This window comes from Strongylocentrotus purpuratus, unplaced genomic scaffold (genome assembly GCF_000002235.5).
Source record: "Strongylocentrotus purpuratus isolate Spur 01 unplaced genomic scaffold, Spur_5.0 spur5_scaffold_4, whole genome shotgun sequence".
Classification (NCBI taxonomy): domain Eukaryota; kingdom Metazoa; phylum Echinodermata; class Echinoidea; order Camarodonta; family Strongylocentrotidae; genus Strongylocentrotus; species Strongylocentrotus purpuratus.
In genome coordinates, this window is record NW_022145610.1 from 4,164,559 (window position 1) to 4,184,569 (window position 20,011).

The 20,011-nt window shown below is 38.3% G+C and overlaps 1 protein-coding gene across 1 annotated transcript in view; it reads left to right on the forward strand.

The window, feature by feature from the left end:
* Positions 1 to 20,011, forward strand: part of c3 (complement component C3) — a 91,547-nt gene that overhangs the window by 41,751 nt on the left and 29,785 nt on the right. Inside the window, 10 exon segments of the mRNA NM_214521.1 lie at positions 1,150 to 1,381; positions 6,632 to 6,731; positions 6,734 to 6,768; positions 6,770 to 6,829; positions 7,652 to 7,760; positions 9,179 to 9,283; positions 13,473 to 13,661; positions 13,962 to 14,037; positions 17,328 to 17,487; positions 18,744 to 18,830. Coding sequence (NP_999686.1) covers positions 1,150 to 1,381; positions 6,632 to 6,731; positions 6,734 to 6,768; positions 6,770 to 6,829; positions 7,652 to 7,760; positions 9,179 to 9,283; positions 13,473 to 13,661; positions 13,962 to 14,037; positions 17,328 to 17,487; positions 18,744 to 18,830 — 1,153 coding nt within the window.

Genomic DNA, 20,011 nt, shown 5'->3' on the forward strand with positions numbered 1-20,011 from the left:
GGAAAAATAACGATGTTTTAATGCCGTCACAATATGAACCAACCCTGCCCAAGCAGACGACATCCCATAAAGAATGAACATAATTGCAATGCTTTTATTTCTCAAATTATAATGGGTTTAGTGTATATAAATGTGATGGAATTTTACACCATTCAAAAAGGGATATGACCCCCATTCTGATAACTAAATTATTTTGTTTGTAAATACACAGGATAGGGGTTAATGAACAATCAAAGAAACCACACTTTCAAATTAAAAAACCTCCGGAATGATAGCATTGGCGTCATTTGTTCCCTCTTGAAACGCCGAACATGTCGCGGTGTATGCAGCTGAAAATACAATGGCGTCTTATTTTGTTTACAAGCGACAGATTCCTAATATTTTTTTATCCTTGCAGTTTTCATCAAAATAATACCATGCACGGGGTTTAGAGTGAGGCAACAGATTAACACATTTCGCCTGAGGGTATTGAAGTAAGAGAAATAACTGAAGAAAAGATGACAAACAGGCACTGAAATTGTGTGAGATGTCATGGGACATCATCTGCTTGTGCACATCATGTTCAACATGTGACGTCATATCTCAGCAGCGACCGGAGAGCTTTTCAGGTGCTATGTCGGGGCTGTATCTAAGCGTTTTGTAATTGTTAATTAATAATCATTACTTCGAATGTTTCGAAGCATTGGCTTTTGATAACCTTGGCCAATCAGAGTGTCACCTTTGCGATAATGACATTAAAGTTAGTTTTTTAAATCAATGAACCTTCTCTTTAAGCATTTGTTTTTCCCACACTGTGGGGTTGGATGTTCACTGTCCATATTTTGTTGGCCCTTCTCCAAGCCTTACGTTCTTCAGCATCTGCCTGGGTGCATGAGGCCAGGGCCCTGTTTCATAAAATTTGTTATCAATAACAAGTTACAATAACTGTTATAAGCTACTGAAATAGTGGCATTTGATTGGCTGAGGGCAGATTTGTCATAGAAATTAGAATTTGTTATTGATAAGAAGTTGTATGAAACAAGGCCCAGATGCTCATGTGTCTTCCCCAATGTCTCCTTTCAGGTATTGAGCATGCAACCTGGAACTTCATTGCTCTCAGTGAAGCCAATGGCTTTTTTCTCATTTATCTGTTTTAATTCTCATTTCCAGTGAAGATGGTAGTCCGTACTTATACCCGGTCTCCATTCCAAGTAGTATCACGGATTGGCATTTGACAGCTGTCAGTCTTTCACCTACTCAAGGAATGTGTGTTGAAGATGAAACCACAGTGAGTGTGTTCCAGGATTTCTTCATCCAGCTCCACCTTCCCTACTCGGTTGTCAGGCTCGAACAGACACAAGTCATCGCCACCATCTTCAACTATGGTTTCAGTGATTTTGAGGTTTGTGCATTGTTTAGCGCTATAGAGTGGTGAAGTGTGACGTCATCAAAAATCTATTTTTGGAATATCTCAATTGTTTCTTCATTTTCTGAAAGAGCATCAAAAATAATGTCCAAATGTTGAAAAAACAATTGAATACAGTGTAGGTTAAGTATTGGCTCAGTCTTATATTGCTCTGGCTCATAACTTTGCGAGCCAGAGCAATATAACACTGAGTTCCTATAGGTAATCTATTTATTCAGATGGTCATATCTCAGCCAATACTTAATTGATTTTCGACATTTGACATTATTTTTGATGCTCTTTTGGAAAATGAAGTAAAAACTGAGAAATTCCCAAAAAATAGATTTTTATGATGTCACAGCTTCGGTACTCTATAGGTACATTCCCTTTATTTGATTGTACTCAATCGAATGCAGATTTTCACATCCCATATGCAAGAACGTCGGTTTCTCAAAAAACTATTTACTATGCAGGTCCCAAACTATAGAATGCATTGCCAGCTATATAATCTAAATTCTGCGTGCTCTCAGAAATTTTCAAGAGACAATACAAGGAAAGGCTTTTACAATCTTATTCACATTGAGTCACCTGTTTGTTGTTTATTTCAATGTTATATCCCTGGTTTGTATGGTTTTTTTAATATTCATTATTCTGCCTGGGTCTAATTTCATCCTATGTATTAACTGTACTTCTCATCTTGCCTTTTCTCCCTCAATTTTCCTATCTCTCCCTCTCTGTCTGTCTCTCTCTCTGTTTCTCTCTCTCTTTCTCTATTAGAGGTATGTGCGCCCTATGCTGGCTCCTCCAATTTCGTTGTTTTTTTGCATTGTCTTTTGTGATTTGTGAGTTTGTGAGTGCCTCAATTCGACTAGTATGATGCCTGGATACCACAGGACAGTTGTTGACTGATTTTGGAATCTCACACGTTCAGAAGTCTAGTATCAATCTTTTCTGATTGTGGACTCATTTCACTTGTACTTACCTGCTGTCCCATATGTGCCTCAACGTGTCATGTTCTAGAGTTCAAGTGTCTTGAATAATGTGCCTTTCATGAGCAACCAAGCAGAACAACAATGTGATGTTCAGACAGTGGTCTATATCGCTATTGTCTATTGTGTAACTTCTATTCAGTAGCACCAATGACAATAGCTCTACCCAAGGACTGTCCCCAGGAATGCCTCCTATCCAATATACTGCTGGTGAACTGAAGTCAGGGCTGTCAACTTTGGGAAACTGCTTGGAGGGAGATTTTTTTTGGAGAAAATATTAAGTGCCAAATCCAGCCAGCCGCTGAATTTATTAAACGGGGGGGGGGGGGGGGGGGGGGGAAGAGCATGTGAGTTTGGCAGGAGGTTTTGTCATAAACCGGGAGATTCTACATAGTTGGCGGGAGAGCGGGAGGAAGGTGTGGTGGCGGGAGTCTCCCGCTACAAGCTTTTGGGGCGGCGGGAGAATGAGCGTGGTGGCGTGAGACTCCCTCCAAATGCGGGAGGGTTGACAGCCCTGCTGAAGTCAATATGGAAAGGTATGAATTCACATCAGCACAAGCTTCCATCTTCTACTTATGGACAACTGGAGACCTTTGGGATACAGAAGAGGCGCAATGGACATAGGGGCTGCCGAGGTGGTAAGAAGAAGATTATTTCGAGTGAAACAATAAGTAGGAAGTGTAATTCTTATTCTGCTGCACATGTCCTGTTTACTCTTGGACTGATTAACTGTCAATCAGCTCGTAATAAATCTGATTTGATTAAGGATCATCTGATTGATCATGATGTTGATGTTTTAGCATTGACTGAAACCTGGTTCAAGTGTAGTGAGCCTCAGAACGTGGCCAGAGTAACTCCGTCTGGATACAGACTGTTACACGTCCCTCGGAAGTATCGTAGGGGTGGTGGTGTAGGTCTCTTATAGAAGTCGAATTTGTGTGTTAAAGCTGTTCCTACCAACATCAAACCAAATTCATTTGAGTTTATGGAAACTGAACTGTCCCACGGTAATGTGAAGTTCAAGGTAATCGTGGTTTATCGTCCACCCACATCACCCAAGAACAGTTCTACGTTCACCAAGTTCATCCAAGAGTTTTCGGCTATGCTTGATAGACATTCCTTGTTCACGGGGCAACTGTTTATTCTTGGAGACTTTAATGTCCACTGGGATAATCAACAATCCAGTGACACCAGAGCTTTGCAGAGACTACTCCTTGATCATAATCTGCAGCAAATAGTGGACGAAACTACTCATGGGTCAGGTAACATTCTTGATCTGGTCATCACTCGCATAGATGCAGAGAACATTATTTCTGTGCTTATCCAGGACTCTATATCAGATCACAGCTCGGTCCACTGTCTCCTTCAGCTAGAGAAACCTAAGCCTGTGAAGAAGAAGATCACCTACCGTAAGTTGAAGTCCATCAATCCGGCTCAGCTTAGACTGGATATTGAAGATTCAAGTCTACTTTCAAACTCCTGTGGTGCTGTTGATGACTTAGTTCACTAGTATAATGTAATGCTGAGGGAATTGCTGGATAACCATGCTCCGTTTCAAACATGTGTTATTGTGGAACAGCCGGCAGTCCCTTGGTACAATAAGGATATCGCTAATGCGAAGCGAAAGCGGCGACAGCTTGAACGCCGATGGCGGCGGACTAAGGCTTTAGTTGATAAAGAAATCTTTAGAAAGCAGAGAAATCGAGTCAAGGAATTGATTGCTGATGCTAAAGCCGCCTACTATAATGAACTCATAGTGGATTGTGGAAACGACCAGAAGGCACTCCACGCCATCATCAACAAGCTCCTGCACCGGAAGACTGAATCGACTACAGCACTTCCACATCATTCCTCACCTGATGATCTAGCCTCTAAATTCTCAAGGTATTTCATTGGTAAGATTAAGTCCATTAGATGCAACCTGCAGTCAGATATGTCTTCGACTGATGGAGTAGAGTTGGACAATGATGTAACCTCCTCTTGCAGTGAGCATCTGACTACACTCGCGCCCACAAGTACGCTAGAGGTGCATAGAGTCATTAGAAGGACCCCTGCTAAGTCATGCTCGCAGGATCTGATTCCTACCTCAGTTGTGAAGGAAAATGATGGCTTGATGGCTATGCTTATCTCAAAGATAGTCGATGCTTCTCTACAGGAAGGGAAGATTCCAGAAGAACTGAAACTTGCTCATGTTACTCCTGTACTGAAGAAGTCATCCCTAGATCATGATCAGATGAGCAGTTATAGGCCTATATCTAACCTGCCTTTCCTTGCCAAAGTCCTCGAGAAAATAGTTGCCAAAAGACTAACATCACACCTTCAGGACTACGACCTTCATGAGACAATGCAGTCTGCGTACAAGAGGCTTCACAGCGTGGAGACTGCTCTTCTGAAAATATCTAATGACATCCTGAAGGCAGTTATGGTAATTCTTTTGGACTTATCTGCTGCATTTGATACAATTGATCACAAAGTCCTCCAGAGGCTTCAACGGAACTTCAAGGTTAATGACACTGCCCTGGAATGGTTCAGGTCATATCTTCACTGCAGACGATGGGCTGTGAACATCAATGGAACTGTGTCGGATGAAGCTTCCATGACCTACGGCGTTCCACAGGGTTCCGTCCTCGGACCGATACTCTTTACGTTATACACTTCCCCTCTTGGGAACGTAGCCCGTCAACATGGTCTACAAGTCCATTTCTACGCAGATGACACTCAGCTGTATGTGACATTTGATCCAAGAGTGGCAACTGATGAAAAGGCCATAGCTGCAAGGATGACCTCGTGCCTTGCCGATATCCGTCAATGGATGGTGGAGAATTTCATGAAACTCAATGATGACAAGACTGAATATCTTATCATTTCCTCACCAAACATGAGGAACAAGATCAGCTCCATGGACCTCCAAGTTGGCAATGTGTCTGTCTCTCCTACGGTAAGCGCCCGTAACCTTGGGGTCTACTTTGATCAGTCCATGAAAATGGACCGGCATATTTCACAGGTATGTCAGACTGCTTACTTCCAGCTCCGTAACATTGCATCCATTAGACCTTTGCTCACGAGGATGGCAGCAGAAAGCCTCATCCATTCACTCATATCCTCTAGACTTTATTTCTGTAACAGTCTTCTAGCTATCGCGGAAGAGGTCTTCTAGCTGGCCTTCCTTCTGCAACCTTGAACAGACTTCAAGCAGTACAGAATGCAGCAGCACGTTTGCTTACTGGGCTGAGGAAGCATGATCACATCTCTCCTGTCCTGGCTGAGCTACATTGGCTTCCTGCCAAGAGCAGAATTGATTTCAAGGTCCTGCTGCTCACATTTAAGGCAATTCATGGTCAGACCCCAGGATATGTGTCATCTTTAATCGAGCAGCATCAACTTCGCCCTGGACTTTGCTCATCTGGCCTTACTCTCCAGATGCCCATTACTCATCTCAAGGGATATGGAGACCGGGCATTTTCTTCTATTGCTCCTCGCCTGTGGAATTCCCTCCCATCATCTATTCGCGAAATTGACAACCTGGACCACTTCAAAGCTTCACTCAAAACTCACATCTTCCTTCAGACATTTAAATGCTAATTTTATTGGAGGAGCTCGCGCCTTTGAATGTTTTCTGAAACAGATATATGGCGCCATACAAATGCTGTTCATCATCATCTCTCTCTCTTTCTCTCTATCACAAGATCTTTAAATAGATCTTTAATCTGATCCCCACTCAATTTATGTTACTTGTGCTTTCAGCTACTGATTTTACTATGACCATCTTTTTATATTTTTCATATGCGTTTATACGCAATTTATGTATGTTTTTTTTTATATATTGAGTGAACAAATGAATTGAAATTGAAATTGAATTGAATTGAATTAAATTGAAATTGAAGTCACGTGAAAGGTATTGACCAATTTAATAACTTACTGAATGTAATAAAAAGGGGTAGGGTTAGGCTTTTGAAAAAGAGAGAAAAAAGGGTTGCTTGGATGCTGTTTGAAAAAAAGTTGTCTGCTACCCCAATCATGGAAGTGAAAGATAACTTAGTGAAGCTTTTGAAGAATTGTAATAAAATTGGAAACTGTTCATGTATGATCAAGGAAATGATTTATTTAATGTTTGGTCAAACATGTTTCAGTCACTTTGATATTGAGGTATGTTTGTAGGATTAGTTGTCTTTTGACTACAGTAACCCTTTTTACATTTAGACTCTTTTCTTGTAACATTTCCACATTTCTTTTGGCATATCTTAATTACCTATCACAGGTCAGTGTTAATTTCACTGTTGATCAGGGCTTGTGCACAGCGGAAAATCCTGCCATTCGCCACGTTTTTGTTGAATCTAAACGGGCAGCCTCTACAACCTTTATTGTACGCCCTGTGGAAGTAGGGGAATTCCATATCACTGTGACTGCTGGTGGAAGCAAGAAGCGGGACAGCGTCAGGAAAACTCTTCGAGTTGTGGTACAAATTTATACTTTTTAGAAATATGTACATGTATGGTATTGATTGATAATTGTGTTTCCTCCTGTCACAATCGCCCCAGGCACCTTTTGTCAAATTACTTTGTTCAAACTACAGGAAATTTATAATTTTGTATTAAAGTTCTAAAGAGAAGGCAGTTATACAATGTTTGTATGATACTACTGTACATTTAGACTAGAGTCGGAGCCTGATTCGTCATCACGTTTTTCATCTAAAATGATCTTCAAACTGGCATTTTCACCATATAACGTTTGGTTATAAGAGATTTCTTTATATGATGTTCAGACTAGAAAAAAAAATTAAGTACAGTATTTGTTGTATAGAGTACCGAAGCTGTGACATCATAAAAATCTATTTCTAGAATTTCTCAATTTTTTCTTCATTTTCCGAAAGAGCATCAAAAATAATGTCCATATGTCGAAAATCAATTGAATATGTTTAGTATTGGCTGAGATATGACCATCTGAATGAATATATTTCCCATAGGAACTCAGTGTTATATGCTCTGGCTCCTAATGGTTAGGAGCCAGAGCATATAACACTGAGTTCCAATAGGCAATCTTTTTATTCAGATGGTCATATCTCAGCCAATACTTACATTATTTTTGATGCTCTTTCAGGAAATGAAGAAAAAATTGAGAAATTCCAAAAATAGATTTTTGATGACGTCACACTTCACCACTCTATAGCTTTACAATAAATTGTGGTAGTCTGAAATAAGGGACAGGTAAAGGGTTAAGTTGGTAATTTTCTGGCTGAATTTGTGGTTAAACTAATTAGTTGATTGTTGTTTGTGAACAGTCTCAAGGAGTTATGCAGAGGAAAAGTAGATCTTTGACCCTGAATCCTGGGAGAGTGATGTTCAGTGATGATGTCACCACACCGTCCCCTAATAACAGCTTAGGCTCAGGTACAGTACATTTGTAAAAATCACAGGTTTAATTTTAAATAATTAGGAGTCATCCTTAACGGAAAAATTTCTTATGTTACAGCATATTTTGTTACCTGTATACATATTTGATTGATTCCCAGTAATTGTTTCAGGACCTCCAGTTAACAGAGTTCATGTTGCAATTAAAGGCAATTTTTATTTAATGAAGGAGAGAAGTGTACTAATCACCTATAGCTGAAATGTATAGATCAACTTTAAAAACTTTACCTCACATTCTAAAAGTTTAAGGTACTATATTGTCCCATTTGCAGGTCAAAAAAATGAAAAGGTTAAATTCCAAAGGTATTTGAAAGACAATATTCATCTAGAACCTCCCTCAAAACGAAAGGGTTTGAAAATGGCTTTTTTTCAGGAAAATAACGACCATCAGTTGTCAAATCGACATAAGTGATTGCATAAGTGATTGCAATCACTTAAGTAATAGTCTGATTTTCAGACCCTTGTATCGAATGGTCGTACGTTTTGTGCTGCACAAAGATCCAATCAGTTTGATTTTGGCCGTTACAAGAAGTGGGTTATTGATGTAGACAAATGCTCATGTACCTGTTACAGCTTATTTTATGTATGTCATTACCAAAGAAAAAAAGATGTCAGTCAGTCACTCAATAGTGTCTGTCAGTAAATGGGTTTCCTTGCATAATTTGAATACTAGGACACTGCTAACAATTACATTTCACAAATAGGACATACATGACACATTCATAATTCCTGCAAAGTTCTACAGAATTTGAAGTTGGCTCCAAAAGGGACATAGTATCTTTAAAGGGTAAGGTGTATGACGAAAAATAAAGGATAACATAAAATGTTGCCTACGGAACCACATTCCGACTTTGCATCCGTGAGCACCCTAATCTATGCGAGCCTGTAAGCATTAGTTAACTAGTGTATTCAACAAGTCATTTTACTCTTTACTGATAATATATTCATACCTCAAATATATATTTGTAGAAGTAACATTTGAAGCACATGTTTTTTTAATATAGTATAGGGGCATGGAACCCCTTACATCAAGAGCGAAACTTGTTTTTGTGATAGGTATATGCTGCCCAGAAGAGTATCTGAAATAGAAAAAAAGGATGATTATCCTTTTTTTGTTATTAAACCAACTACTAGATATATTTACACCAAGAAAGATGCATTTAAAACACAAAATCTGTACGTTTTACCTACACTTTTTAACATAATGTAGACTACGGTGTTAATAGTGCAGTTATACATGTAATTGAAAAGAGGGAGGGGGGCAAAAGCGGGTTAGATTATTGTTATATGCAGGTTGAATACAGTCATTCCCCTTTCCTCTATGTAAATACAGAGTTGTGGATCACGCTTTGGGTAAAAATACTGCTTTTGTGTTTTTTGAAAATGTTTCTATGCAGGCCCAGGAACTATATTTGGGGAGGGCTTTCAGCATGAGGAGATTGCCATTTCTTTGCCTGGATCTTCTATTCCAGACACTGAATCTTGCAGTGTCAAACTTATCGGTTAGTATTATACTAATATTTCAATGTTCCGGAGTCCAATATTATACAAATGATGCATGCGAAGGAGCTCATTCTATGATCTATCTGCACTCGAGTTGAGGCTGTATGTATCTATCGGACAAAGCCCGAAGGCTTCTTTCGATAGATGCATAAACTTCCTCAACAAGAAGAGATAGATCCTGTAATGAACAAATGAAAACATGCATCATTTGTTTTATACAAACAAACTCCTATCTCGTTATTATTTGATGTAAAGATAATTCATTTCAAGATAGTTGTTGTGTCTTTATTGCTGACAAATAAACCCCAAGTTTAATAGGCTTACTTTAGCGCACAGAGAGATAAGTGCACTTACCTGTATACTCATCAATACGCAATGCTATTCATGTGTTCACCCACACAGGGTAATCGTACATTAACCCCTACACGCACTACTGCAGATCGCCGACCAAAAAATTGTTGATAGTACTGGAAACTATTGCACCTTTTTCAAGGAAAAGGTGGTAGTCTCAGTAAATGAATCAAACATGACCGTTTTTACCAATCATTTGTTTAGAATCAAGGAGTGAGTTGTGTAACACGCAGATCACACGCGGAAACTGGTAGAGAAGACACCTCACACCATTCTTTGTGTTGCGGTTCTTTTTTATTTCAGGTGCAAAGTAAACTAAGCTAAAGCCTGGACAAATAAACAAAGTTAAAACAATTAAATAGAAATGTGAACATGTTTGAAAAACACACATAATAGCAATAAACATATTATTCGTTCATGACTCCAAGATACGAATTCCAACAATATGACGTCAAGCCGACTCATGATAATAAATGATAAACAGGTTGTTTATATTCGATTCATTAAAACTTAATCAATATTGCATGAAAATAGCAAGTATCTAATCAATAAAGTTCTTCCATCTTTATGGATAACTTTCCCAACAAATAAATGAATACAACCATCAAGTGAACTTTGTCAAACAATCAAACATAATTCCCAATTAAAACTACATTGAACTAGTGGCTTATACATTGAATATGATAACCCACTCACCCTGGCAATCTGGCCTAGAGGACTGTTTCCTCTCATTGTACCCGCTTCTTACATCTTGATTGTCAATACCTAGAGGAATAATAATTAATACAAATCATTGTGAATTATACTCTACAGATATACAACAGAAAACTGAAGAAGGTTCAGACTATATCCGCTGACTGTTAACTCTTAAAACATTACTTGAAATTACAACTGTCTTGCAAAATACGATTATCCAGAGTTAATCTCAACAACACATTATATAACTAAAACTCCTAAAGATTACAAGTAATATAACAGATAACATTGTAATACTCAAATCATCTCAAATTACTATTACCAAATCTTAATCTAGTGCTTAACTCACTAACGAAATCAACCTAATGATGATTAAACAGATAATATGCCACACCTTTCTCGCATATTAATTCAGCACAACTTATCGTTCATAACGATACCAAGGTTATTAACTAACATCAGAATACATCTACAAAAGTACTAATTATCTCAATAATTATCCAACTTAACAAAAGAATAATCTTCTTACCTAATGACATGTAACACCAAAAGCTTGCAGAGTCGACCTCCCTGCCTGCCCCATGGATGGGGTGCAGTACAGGAGTGAATCTGACAAATACCTCTGCCTTCTTTTATAACAGCTACACTCTCACGGTGGTATAGCTACCACACATAACCTGTTCTGGAAAAGGGTCTTGTTATTGGGAGGGAGACAGGAAGTCATTTGTTTTGGGGGTTCTTATCCAATGTATACAATTAGGGGTTTGTTTGGCTAAGTTATTACAAGTGTTCTGGAGGGGGGGGGGGGTCGAGTTACCAACCTTTGACCAAGTGACCATACATCATTAACTCTCTCATAGCTGTGGAATGTCATGTTTTGGCCAAATTGATAGCTTCTACTCAGAATATGTGTGAGTCATACTTCTTTGAAGTACAAAGTTTGTTAACATATAAACTTCTTACTTTCCTCCTGAGGAGATATTGATTAGAAATAGATATATATGTTTCACTATAAAACAGTTCAATTCTGACCTATTACAGTTGTATACTACATATTATTATTCGTATCAACGGTTTTGAGCCTACCAGAAATAATATTGTGCTGTTGGAAAGAATTTTTTTTTTTTTAATATCTACCAGTAATTGTTTGTGAAAAGTTCCTATATGAGCATGCAGCAAATTTGCAATGTCTAATGGTTTTGAGTGCACGAACACGTAAAACACTGAATACATGTTTAAATATGCAAAGTCTAAGACAATGGATGTGTGTGTACATGTATGTGTGAAGTCCTCGATAATTCTTAAGTAAGGATGAAACAGATTTTTCTCGTGTCTTTCATGTGCAAGTTGATACCAAAAAAAAGGATCCAAAATTAAAGTTATACTTTTCATACGATTAATTGTATTACTGAAGGACTTTTGTGGGACACAAGAGTATATCGCACTTGCTGTGAGAATATTTATCACACCATTCCATCTCGTGGAAGACACAAATCATCTTGTGAGATATACCCTTGAATCTTATATACTCAAGGCCATTCAATATTATATAAATACATGAACCGCATGCAAGAGCAATGTTATTTTCACAAGAATAGGCAGCCATGTCTTTGCAAAAACAAAGGTTTCCATGTCTGCTCAATCATTCATTTTAAACACAGTCCAGGATTTTATTATGTAAAAGAGAGCATCGTGAGGCTCGTGAATGAAATCACTGAAATTAGACTTTTCCCTGATCGTATACAAATATGCACTGTCTTGAGAGTTTCTGGTTGGAACTATATGGACAAGAGGTAACTCCAATAGAACTATTTGAGTCACTGAGGTCCATAGTTTTAACCAGTACCTCAAAATGAAGGCACAGTATATATATTTTTTTTTTGGGGGGGAGGGGTAATTTTATGGAAATATTATGTTTTTACCCCAATTAACATTTTGAATTTAATAGATTTTTAAAATCTAAAAAAAACTATCACATTTGTTTTCAACTCCCAAATAATACTTTTTCAGAGCAACCTTAAAATGGTTTGAAATATTTCTGTTTACGAGAAGAGCTCTCAACCAATCAATCACCAATACATTTTTGATGCAGGATATAATTTTTACAATTTTTTTGCTGGAATGCATGTACATGTATAGTGAGAGATGAACATTTTAAATTCATCTTTTGCTATATTTGAGTCATGCAGTTACGACTTTACAAATGACTTGAATATGAAGAGCTAAATGAGATTATGTGCAGATGAAGATTAACCTCATCATTATTAACTCATATCCTGCCATAAGGCTGCATGCACGTTACCGTTATAGTGCTTTGTACATGCGAGCTACCACTTCCCTGCCTCATGCATGTTTGCTCGCATTCGTAATAACAGTTATTGTTCATGCCCATTGTACTGTGCTGAGTGCTTCGCACGCGCTATTGATCGCACTATCAGATTATCTCAAATCATGGCACAGGGGGGATTTGTGGCTTGGCACAATGGGGATTAGCCCTGTGGCTCTGGGCTGTATTCATTATGGCAGGATAAGAGTTAATAAAATATTTTAATGCAAAGTGTATTTTTGGCTACAATTTAATCAAGATTATGGGAAATACAATCGCACTTTGTTAAAATGTCAGGGGAAACTTTGGGCATCCCATTTGGCTCTTCATACTCAAATCATTTGTAAAGTCATTTGTAACTTTATGCACAGCTTTATGAAACACCCCCTGGATACTCTGGCCGTACATCAAGGGTGCTTAAGTAATAACTGTACTTTGTACACGCAGTACTGCGCGTGTACATGTATTAGCCCCACAAAGTACAGTGTATACAGAGAGTACATGTATAGCCCTTACACTGACTCTGTGTGCTTTCGGTACCACTCATAATAAACTTGGGATTTACATGTATTTGCCATCGATAATGCAACAGACCAATTTTACTCATGTACATATCTAACCCCTTTTTTAAATCAATAAAAAGGATCTAGGAGTTTTGTTTTATAAACATTTTTAATGCCTTTTTTTGGTTTTTTGTTGGGGCTGTCGGCCCCTATTGTACGAAGGTGTATGATATTTCATGTAATGAACTCATTTGCATGAATCATTTATATAGTAATGCCTGTAATTACTCCTTTCCATTGTTCTTTGAACAGGTAACCTACTTGGAACTGCATCCACAGATCCCATAGGTGGGCTAGATCATCTGGTGAGGCAACCTAGAGGCTGTGGTGAACAAACCATGATCTACCTGGCTCCAACACTCTTTGTCTATCAGTACCTAATAGCCGTAGGATCAGATACAGCAGAACAAGAGGCACGGATCTATGACTACATCGCTGATGGTAATGTGATGGCTATAAATGCATGGAATATTTGATGATCCACCAACCCCCACCCCCTCTCTACATTTTTCGTGATAATTTGTTAAAGCAAAAACATCTTGTGCTTAAATTTTGAGTCTTGCACATCTTTTGAAGCAAAGTCACATGACTTTTTGTCTTTGCATTTCAGCCCGAAAATTGCTCCTTTTGTGATTTATGTACAAAACATAAGGAAATAGCATTTTTCCAAAAAGAGATAAAACATTGGTTATTTGATCTTGTTTTCCCACTTATATTCATAATTACATGAATTCCTTGTAGGAGTTGCCCGAGAGTTGACCTATCGGCAAGACAATGGTGCATATGCAGCATGGAAGCATCGACCTGGAAGTACATGGTAAGTGACCTTACCTCCTCATTTCTCCTTTACTCCTTTATCTCTTCTCTGCTTTTACATCTCACCGATTTCACCCTTTGTAATCATCTTTATCTCTTCTTTTTGTACCTCTTCCACCCAAGCCACCACATTTTTACTTTTTTTCCTTCATCTTTACATTTTTATGTGCAGTTAACTCTCTCCCCCCCCCCTACTATAAATAACGGTTTAACCTTGCTTAAGTTTTTGATTTATTGCACATTTATTCCGCTTTCCCCTATTTTGATATTTTCTAGTACCGGTAATGATATTTCAACTGGTGTGATCAAACAATAAATACCTATCCCACTAAAACCAGAAATAGATCATTAGATGTTATTCATTTTAGTTGAAGGGCAATCCCAAATTGGTTGAAAGCAGAAAATATGTGAAACAGGATGGTGAAAGTTTGAGATAATCAGACCAATAATAAGAAGTTACTAGCAGGACCCGTGGAAAATCCACAGGATTCTAGGGGGTGGGTGGTTGTAATTATGTGCTATCGATTTTTGAATTAATTTGTTTAATTTTAGATGATCTATTTTTAACATTCATGTTTTTTTCTGTTCTTTATACCCTTTTATTTTCAATTTCATTTGTTCTCTTTGTATAGGCCTACTTTCTATCCTTTTATTCTCTTTCTACTCTCAATTTAATATCTAATTTGATAGAATATCAACCTTTTGTTTGCTGTTTCATATATCGTCTTAAAATGGTCTTTAAAATTTGTACCACGTAATAAAATTTGAAGATTAAAAGAAAAAGCGAAATTAGTAATTTGTAAATAAATTGATGCAAACTATTTTTACACTTTAATAACTTTCGTTTTCACTTTCATTATTTATGATTGTTTTTCATTCATTCCCATCCTTATTCTCACTATCCCTTTCCCGTCCTAATGCACTCTCGTTTCTTACAAATACTGTTCTCATTTCCTCCCATTCTCATTTTTGCTATTTTCACTCATCTCTAATTAGAACTTGTTCCAAATCAAAGCATGAATAACAATTGTTTAATTTGGCTTAACATACACTATTAAAACTACATGTTCTACTAAACAAAATTATCATTAAAATGATATTTTGCAAGGATGATACAAAGAACTTCAGAGAGGTCCCATGCAGGGGTCCCAGTGGAAATATACAAATATTGACTGCTCATGAGGATGAAATTATCATTCCCAAGGTGGTGTTCATACCAGCCCTTCTATCACCCTGAGGCAAAGCCGAGGGGGTGATAGAGAGAAAAGGGCTGGTATGAACAAAATTGATGGAGTGATTATTTCCACCACCATCCAATTACAGAGCAGTCCATATTTGTTTTATATCCCTCATCCTTTTCATTGATTCATTAACAGGTCTAGAAAAGAAATCCAATATCAAGAGTCTATTTAACATATTTACAGTCTTTCAGAGTTCAAAAGTTTCAAATATCCAACGCTAAACGAAATCAAACAAACGGAAATCAAATCTATACACATGCACTTAAGTAGTGTAGTGCAGTTAATGCGGCGCAGCGTAAAACGATGGCTTGAGCTCCGTGATGACCCCGCCTAAGTTGGCAGCTGGAGGGCATTTGAAATCCTGTATGATCTGTGTGTGTGCAAAAATTGCGGATGGGTTGAGGCGTACTATCACAAATCTATTTGCGTTATTATTGTTGTGATTTCGATGTAGTTTTCATGAAAAGACCAATAAAACAGAAGCTTGGACTATGATTATGTTGGCATAGATGACAGAATTTGTATAATTATTTTAAGAGTTAAGATTTTACGCGAAAATAGGTCCATGGTTTGCGCCAGTATGTAGCAATCGCCTCGACTCGAATCGACTGTGTGTATGAATGACATTAGCGTTAAACACACGTACACTATGGCTGTCTGGCCTACAAAGCATTTCATATAGCAAGACGCATAACACGGGTAAGCCCAACCCGTTAGAGCGTACATTTGTTACATCCCTTCACCTGGGTGAGTCATCAGTTAATGTGTATTTCTCTGACATGCTACAAAGCATATCACTATAGCAAGATGCCTAACTCGGGGTAAGTCGCACCCGTTACATCGTGATCTGCTACACCCATTCACGTGAGTAGATTCTCGTCCGCCGTGTATTTCTTTGATTAGACAGAGGGCGGGTGCATCCCTTCCGCCTCACTCTCGCAGGTTCGTCGCCTCCTTGCAATCCACAACGCCCGCCATGCTCTTGTCTGCCCGTCCTCCCCGGAACCTGACACCGCGTTTATCGACATCGACGTCGATCACGGGGTCGATGTGGCACGCGGGTTTACGGGAGACATGCGTCGTGGAATTGTGTCGCCGTTCACGCGCCACGGCAGAGGCGGGCACGGTCGGGGAAAAAACGTTTTTTAATGAAGCGTTTTGGACCCCCCGCGGCGATTAGTGGTATTAATATATAGGTGATTGTTGGCCATACAACCGAATATCACTAGCGACATTAATTTTGAAAGTTATGATTGTTTGAATTATGAAATCACTACATCTGTGCGAAATCTCAAATTGGCGTTTGGTCAGTAGATTGTGACGAATTGTTATGCTCATCTCTTACATTTGTCGTTTACTAAAATATCATTCTTAATTTGTGTTTTTCTCCTTTTTAAAAAGACATTAATCCAATTTTGCCACTCTCCACACAGGTGTTTAAATGGGTACCCGGTAGGATGTGAACATCATTGTACATGTAGTTTGCTCAGCATTTTTGTTTGTAATATGGCGCCTTGCTGGAATGCTTCCCAGAGAATAGAGAATGTGCGTACATTGTGTGCGGGCAAGTCTTAATTAATCCAATGAGCAGGGTAATAATATATCTGTACAGCACTTAGAGTATCTATGTATTAGCGCTGCATACCCAGAATATTATTATTTATTATTATTATTATGGATAGTATGTCATTTTAGGTCCCTGAGTCACACATTATGAATAATTTGTATTTTAATAATTTAGAGTGTTGGAACAAATGGGAAAGTTGTCTGCCACTATTCGTCACGGTGACATTGCTTATACAACCAACCAATTTGATTACAACTTTAGAATACCCATGACTTTCTTTTAGTTTGTCTAGTTTCATTCAAACTTTCAGAAATTGTTTTTACTGCTTTCTTTCAAAGCAATTTTCGATAAAGGTTGGTTTTCCTTTAGTGTATTATATATTTTCCCTACTGCTCATTCCAATCGGCTCACATTGCAATATAAGCTCACATGGCAAATCCAGGATTAATATCCTTTCTGTTCCCTTCATGTATGTTGTTACAGGTTGACGGCATTTGTTGTGAAGGTGTTCAGCCAGGCTAATAGGTTCACTAGGGTGGAGCCAGGCCATGTAGAAGGTAGTATAAACTGGCTCATTGACAACAACCAGCTACCGTCAGGGGCTTTCCAAGAAAGTCAACAAGTAATTCACCAGGAAATGATTGTGAGTTATTCAAATACATTGTACGTACATGTACATCCTATAATCATTAGGTATCAGTGGCTCAAAGAAAGACACATCCATTACGTTCAGTGGCTCAAAGAAAGACACATCCATTACGTTCAGTATAATGTGTAATTGTTACAAATGATAATTTTATGGCATGGAGTTGCTTTATAATACCTCTGAATCTGTTCTGTTCCTGGTACTCTCAATGTTCAAAGCCAACAGGTATTGAAAATTATTCCAAACTCAAGTCATAGTTGGGTCGTAGAGTGTGTGCTGGGTTTATAATCAAGACACAATTTGTGTTACAATGTCAAAAATAACATGGCGATCTCTTGCAAATTGATAATGTTCTTGTTCAAATTTTTGTGAGATTTTTGGCTTATTGTACATGTACATGTATCCTCGTACTTATATAGCAATAACAAAAACATAGTCACAAAAATATTTCTCGTTCATTTGTAAGTAAATTCTTTAGGGAACTCTGTCACATTCTCTTGTAAACACCAGCATTTGTCATTTTGAAATACGGGTGAGTTCTGGGAAATGGTGAAAAATATTTTATGAGCATTTTAATTCTTTTTATGTCAGTGTGGAGGAGGTTAATTGAAAAGTGTCCCCTAAAAAGGATGGCTCTTCAAATGCCCTCATATTAAAAATATGACAAGTAAAAGCTATTGTAGACTGCACTCCATGGCACATGTTTGTGTAGTCTTATATACACATTTCTCTGTACAGCACGTGTGACGTTTACAGGTCTTTTTTTTTCATTATGATTTTTTTTCTCCCAAAAATGGACAGTCCCTGGGAGAGATCAATGTAAATCCATGTCAAAATGTATAAAAGAAACTTGTAAAATGTATAAAGGGGGGGGGGGGGGGTAGTGGAGAGCTGCATTTCTGTGATCTTGCTTGAATGCCTCGGGAAGGGGGGGTATGAGAGGTGCTGTGACTTGCCCGATCGCCTTGCGCAAGCACTCGGATTTATAAAAAACAAAAAAATGTAGTGCTCACTATTACCCATGCTTTTTGTGAGACTGGGCCTATTATCATTATCCTTACAATGATTCTAAAATCTCACAGTATACACCAATAGTTACGTACTACATGATTTATATGTATATGTACATGTACCTTTTCCAATAGCTTCCATACCATCCCTTTCACGATACAATCGCATGAACAGAACTCAACTTAATCTGTAAAGGTACTATCAGATTTCACTTTTTGCAAATCCTTTGATTTGTTTATCAGGGAGCTGTAAAGGGAGAAACTTCTATGACAGCATTTGTTCTCATCTCTCTCCTGGAGAGCCGGAATTTACTTGTCCCTGCAAACCAGGTAATGCAATTTCACATAACATTTGTATAGAACTGTAACATAACATGACCCAAAAATGTGCAAAGTTGATAAAGAACATGTGAATGTGGGCCTATCGTAGTTGTATGTCCATTGTGATTTGATAATGAAATTTACAATTTGATGAAAGTTGCTTGTAATCAAAATACATTTGAATCAATTAAGAGACCAACATCAATTAGACCATTAGGATTGTAGAAATCCAAGATCATGCTATAGGATCTTCATATAGGCAACTTGGTCATGTGACCCTGACTCTGATGACCTGTTTTCATATGGATTTATTACAGTGTAAATTGATCAAACGTAGAAAAACACAAAATTTAGAGTATAAGGATGGACATTCTTTATGTAAAGACACACATATGTGCTATCTATTCAATTAAGTGAATTTTGTATGCTATATTTAAAGGTTCATTACATATTGATTAACAAATGTTCAAATGATGCTGATCCTTCTCTCCCCCCCCCCCCCAACCTCACCTTTCTCTCTCTCTCTCTCTCTCTAGGTGCCATATCAATTGACTTCTTCAACATTACTTCTCCATTCCCCAGTCTCTCACCCCTCTCTCCTTAAGCCATCTCTGCAGACTATCCAATCATAACACTCCTCTCTCCTCAAGCTATCTCTGCAGACTATCCAATCATAACACCTCTCTCTCCTCAAGCCATCTCTGCAGACTATCCAATCATAACACCCCTCTCTCCTCAAGCCATCTCTGCAGACTATCCAATCATAACACCTCTCTCTCCTCAAGCCATCTCTGCAGACTATCCAATCATAACACCCCTCTCTCCTCAAGCCATCACTGCAGACTATCCAATCATAACACCTCTCTCTCCTCAGGCCATCACTGTAGACTATCCAATCATAACACCCCTCTCTCTCCCCAGGCCATCACTACAGACTATCCAGTCATAACACCCCTCTCTCCTCAGGCCATCACTGCAGACTATCCAATCATAACACCCCTCTCTCCTCAGGCCATCACTACAGACTATCCAGTCATAACACCCCTCTCTCCTCAGGCCATCACTGCAAACTATCCAATCATAACACCCCTCTCTCCTCAGGCCATCACTACAGACTATCCAGTCATAACACCCCTCTCTCCTCGGGCCATCACTGCAGACTATCCAATCATAACACCCCTCTCTCCTCA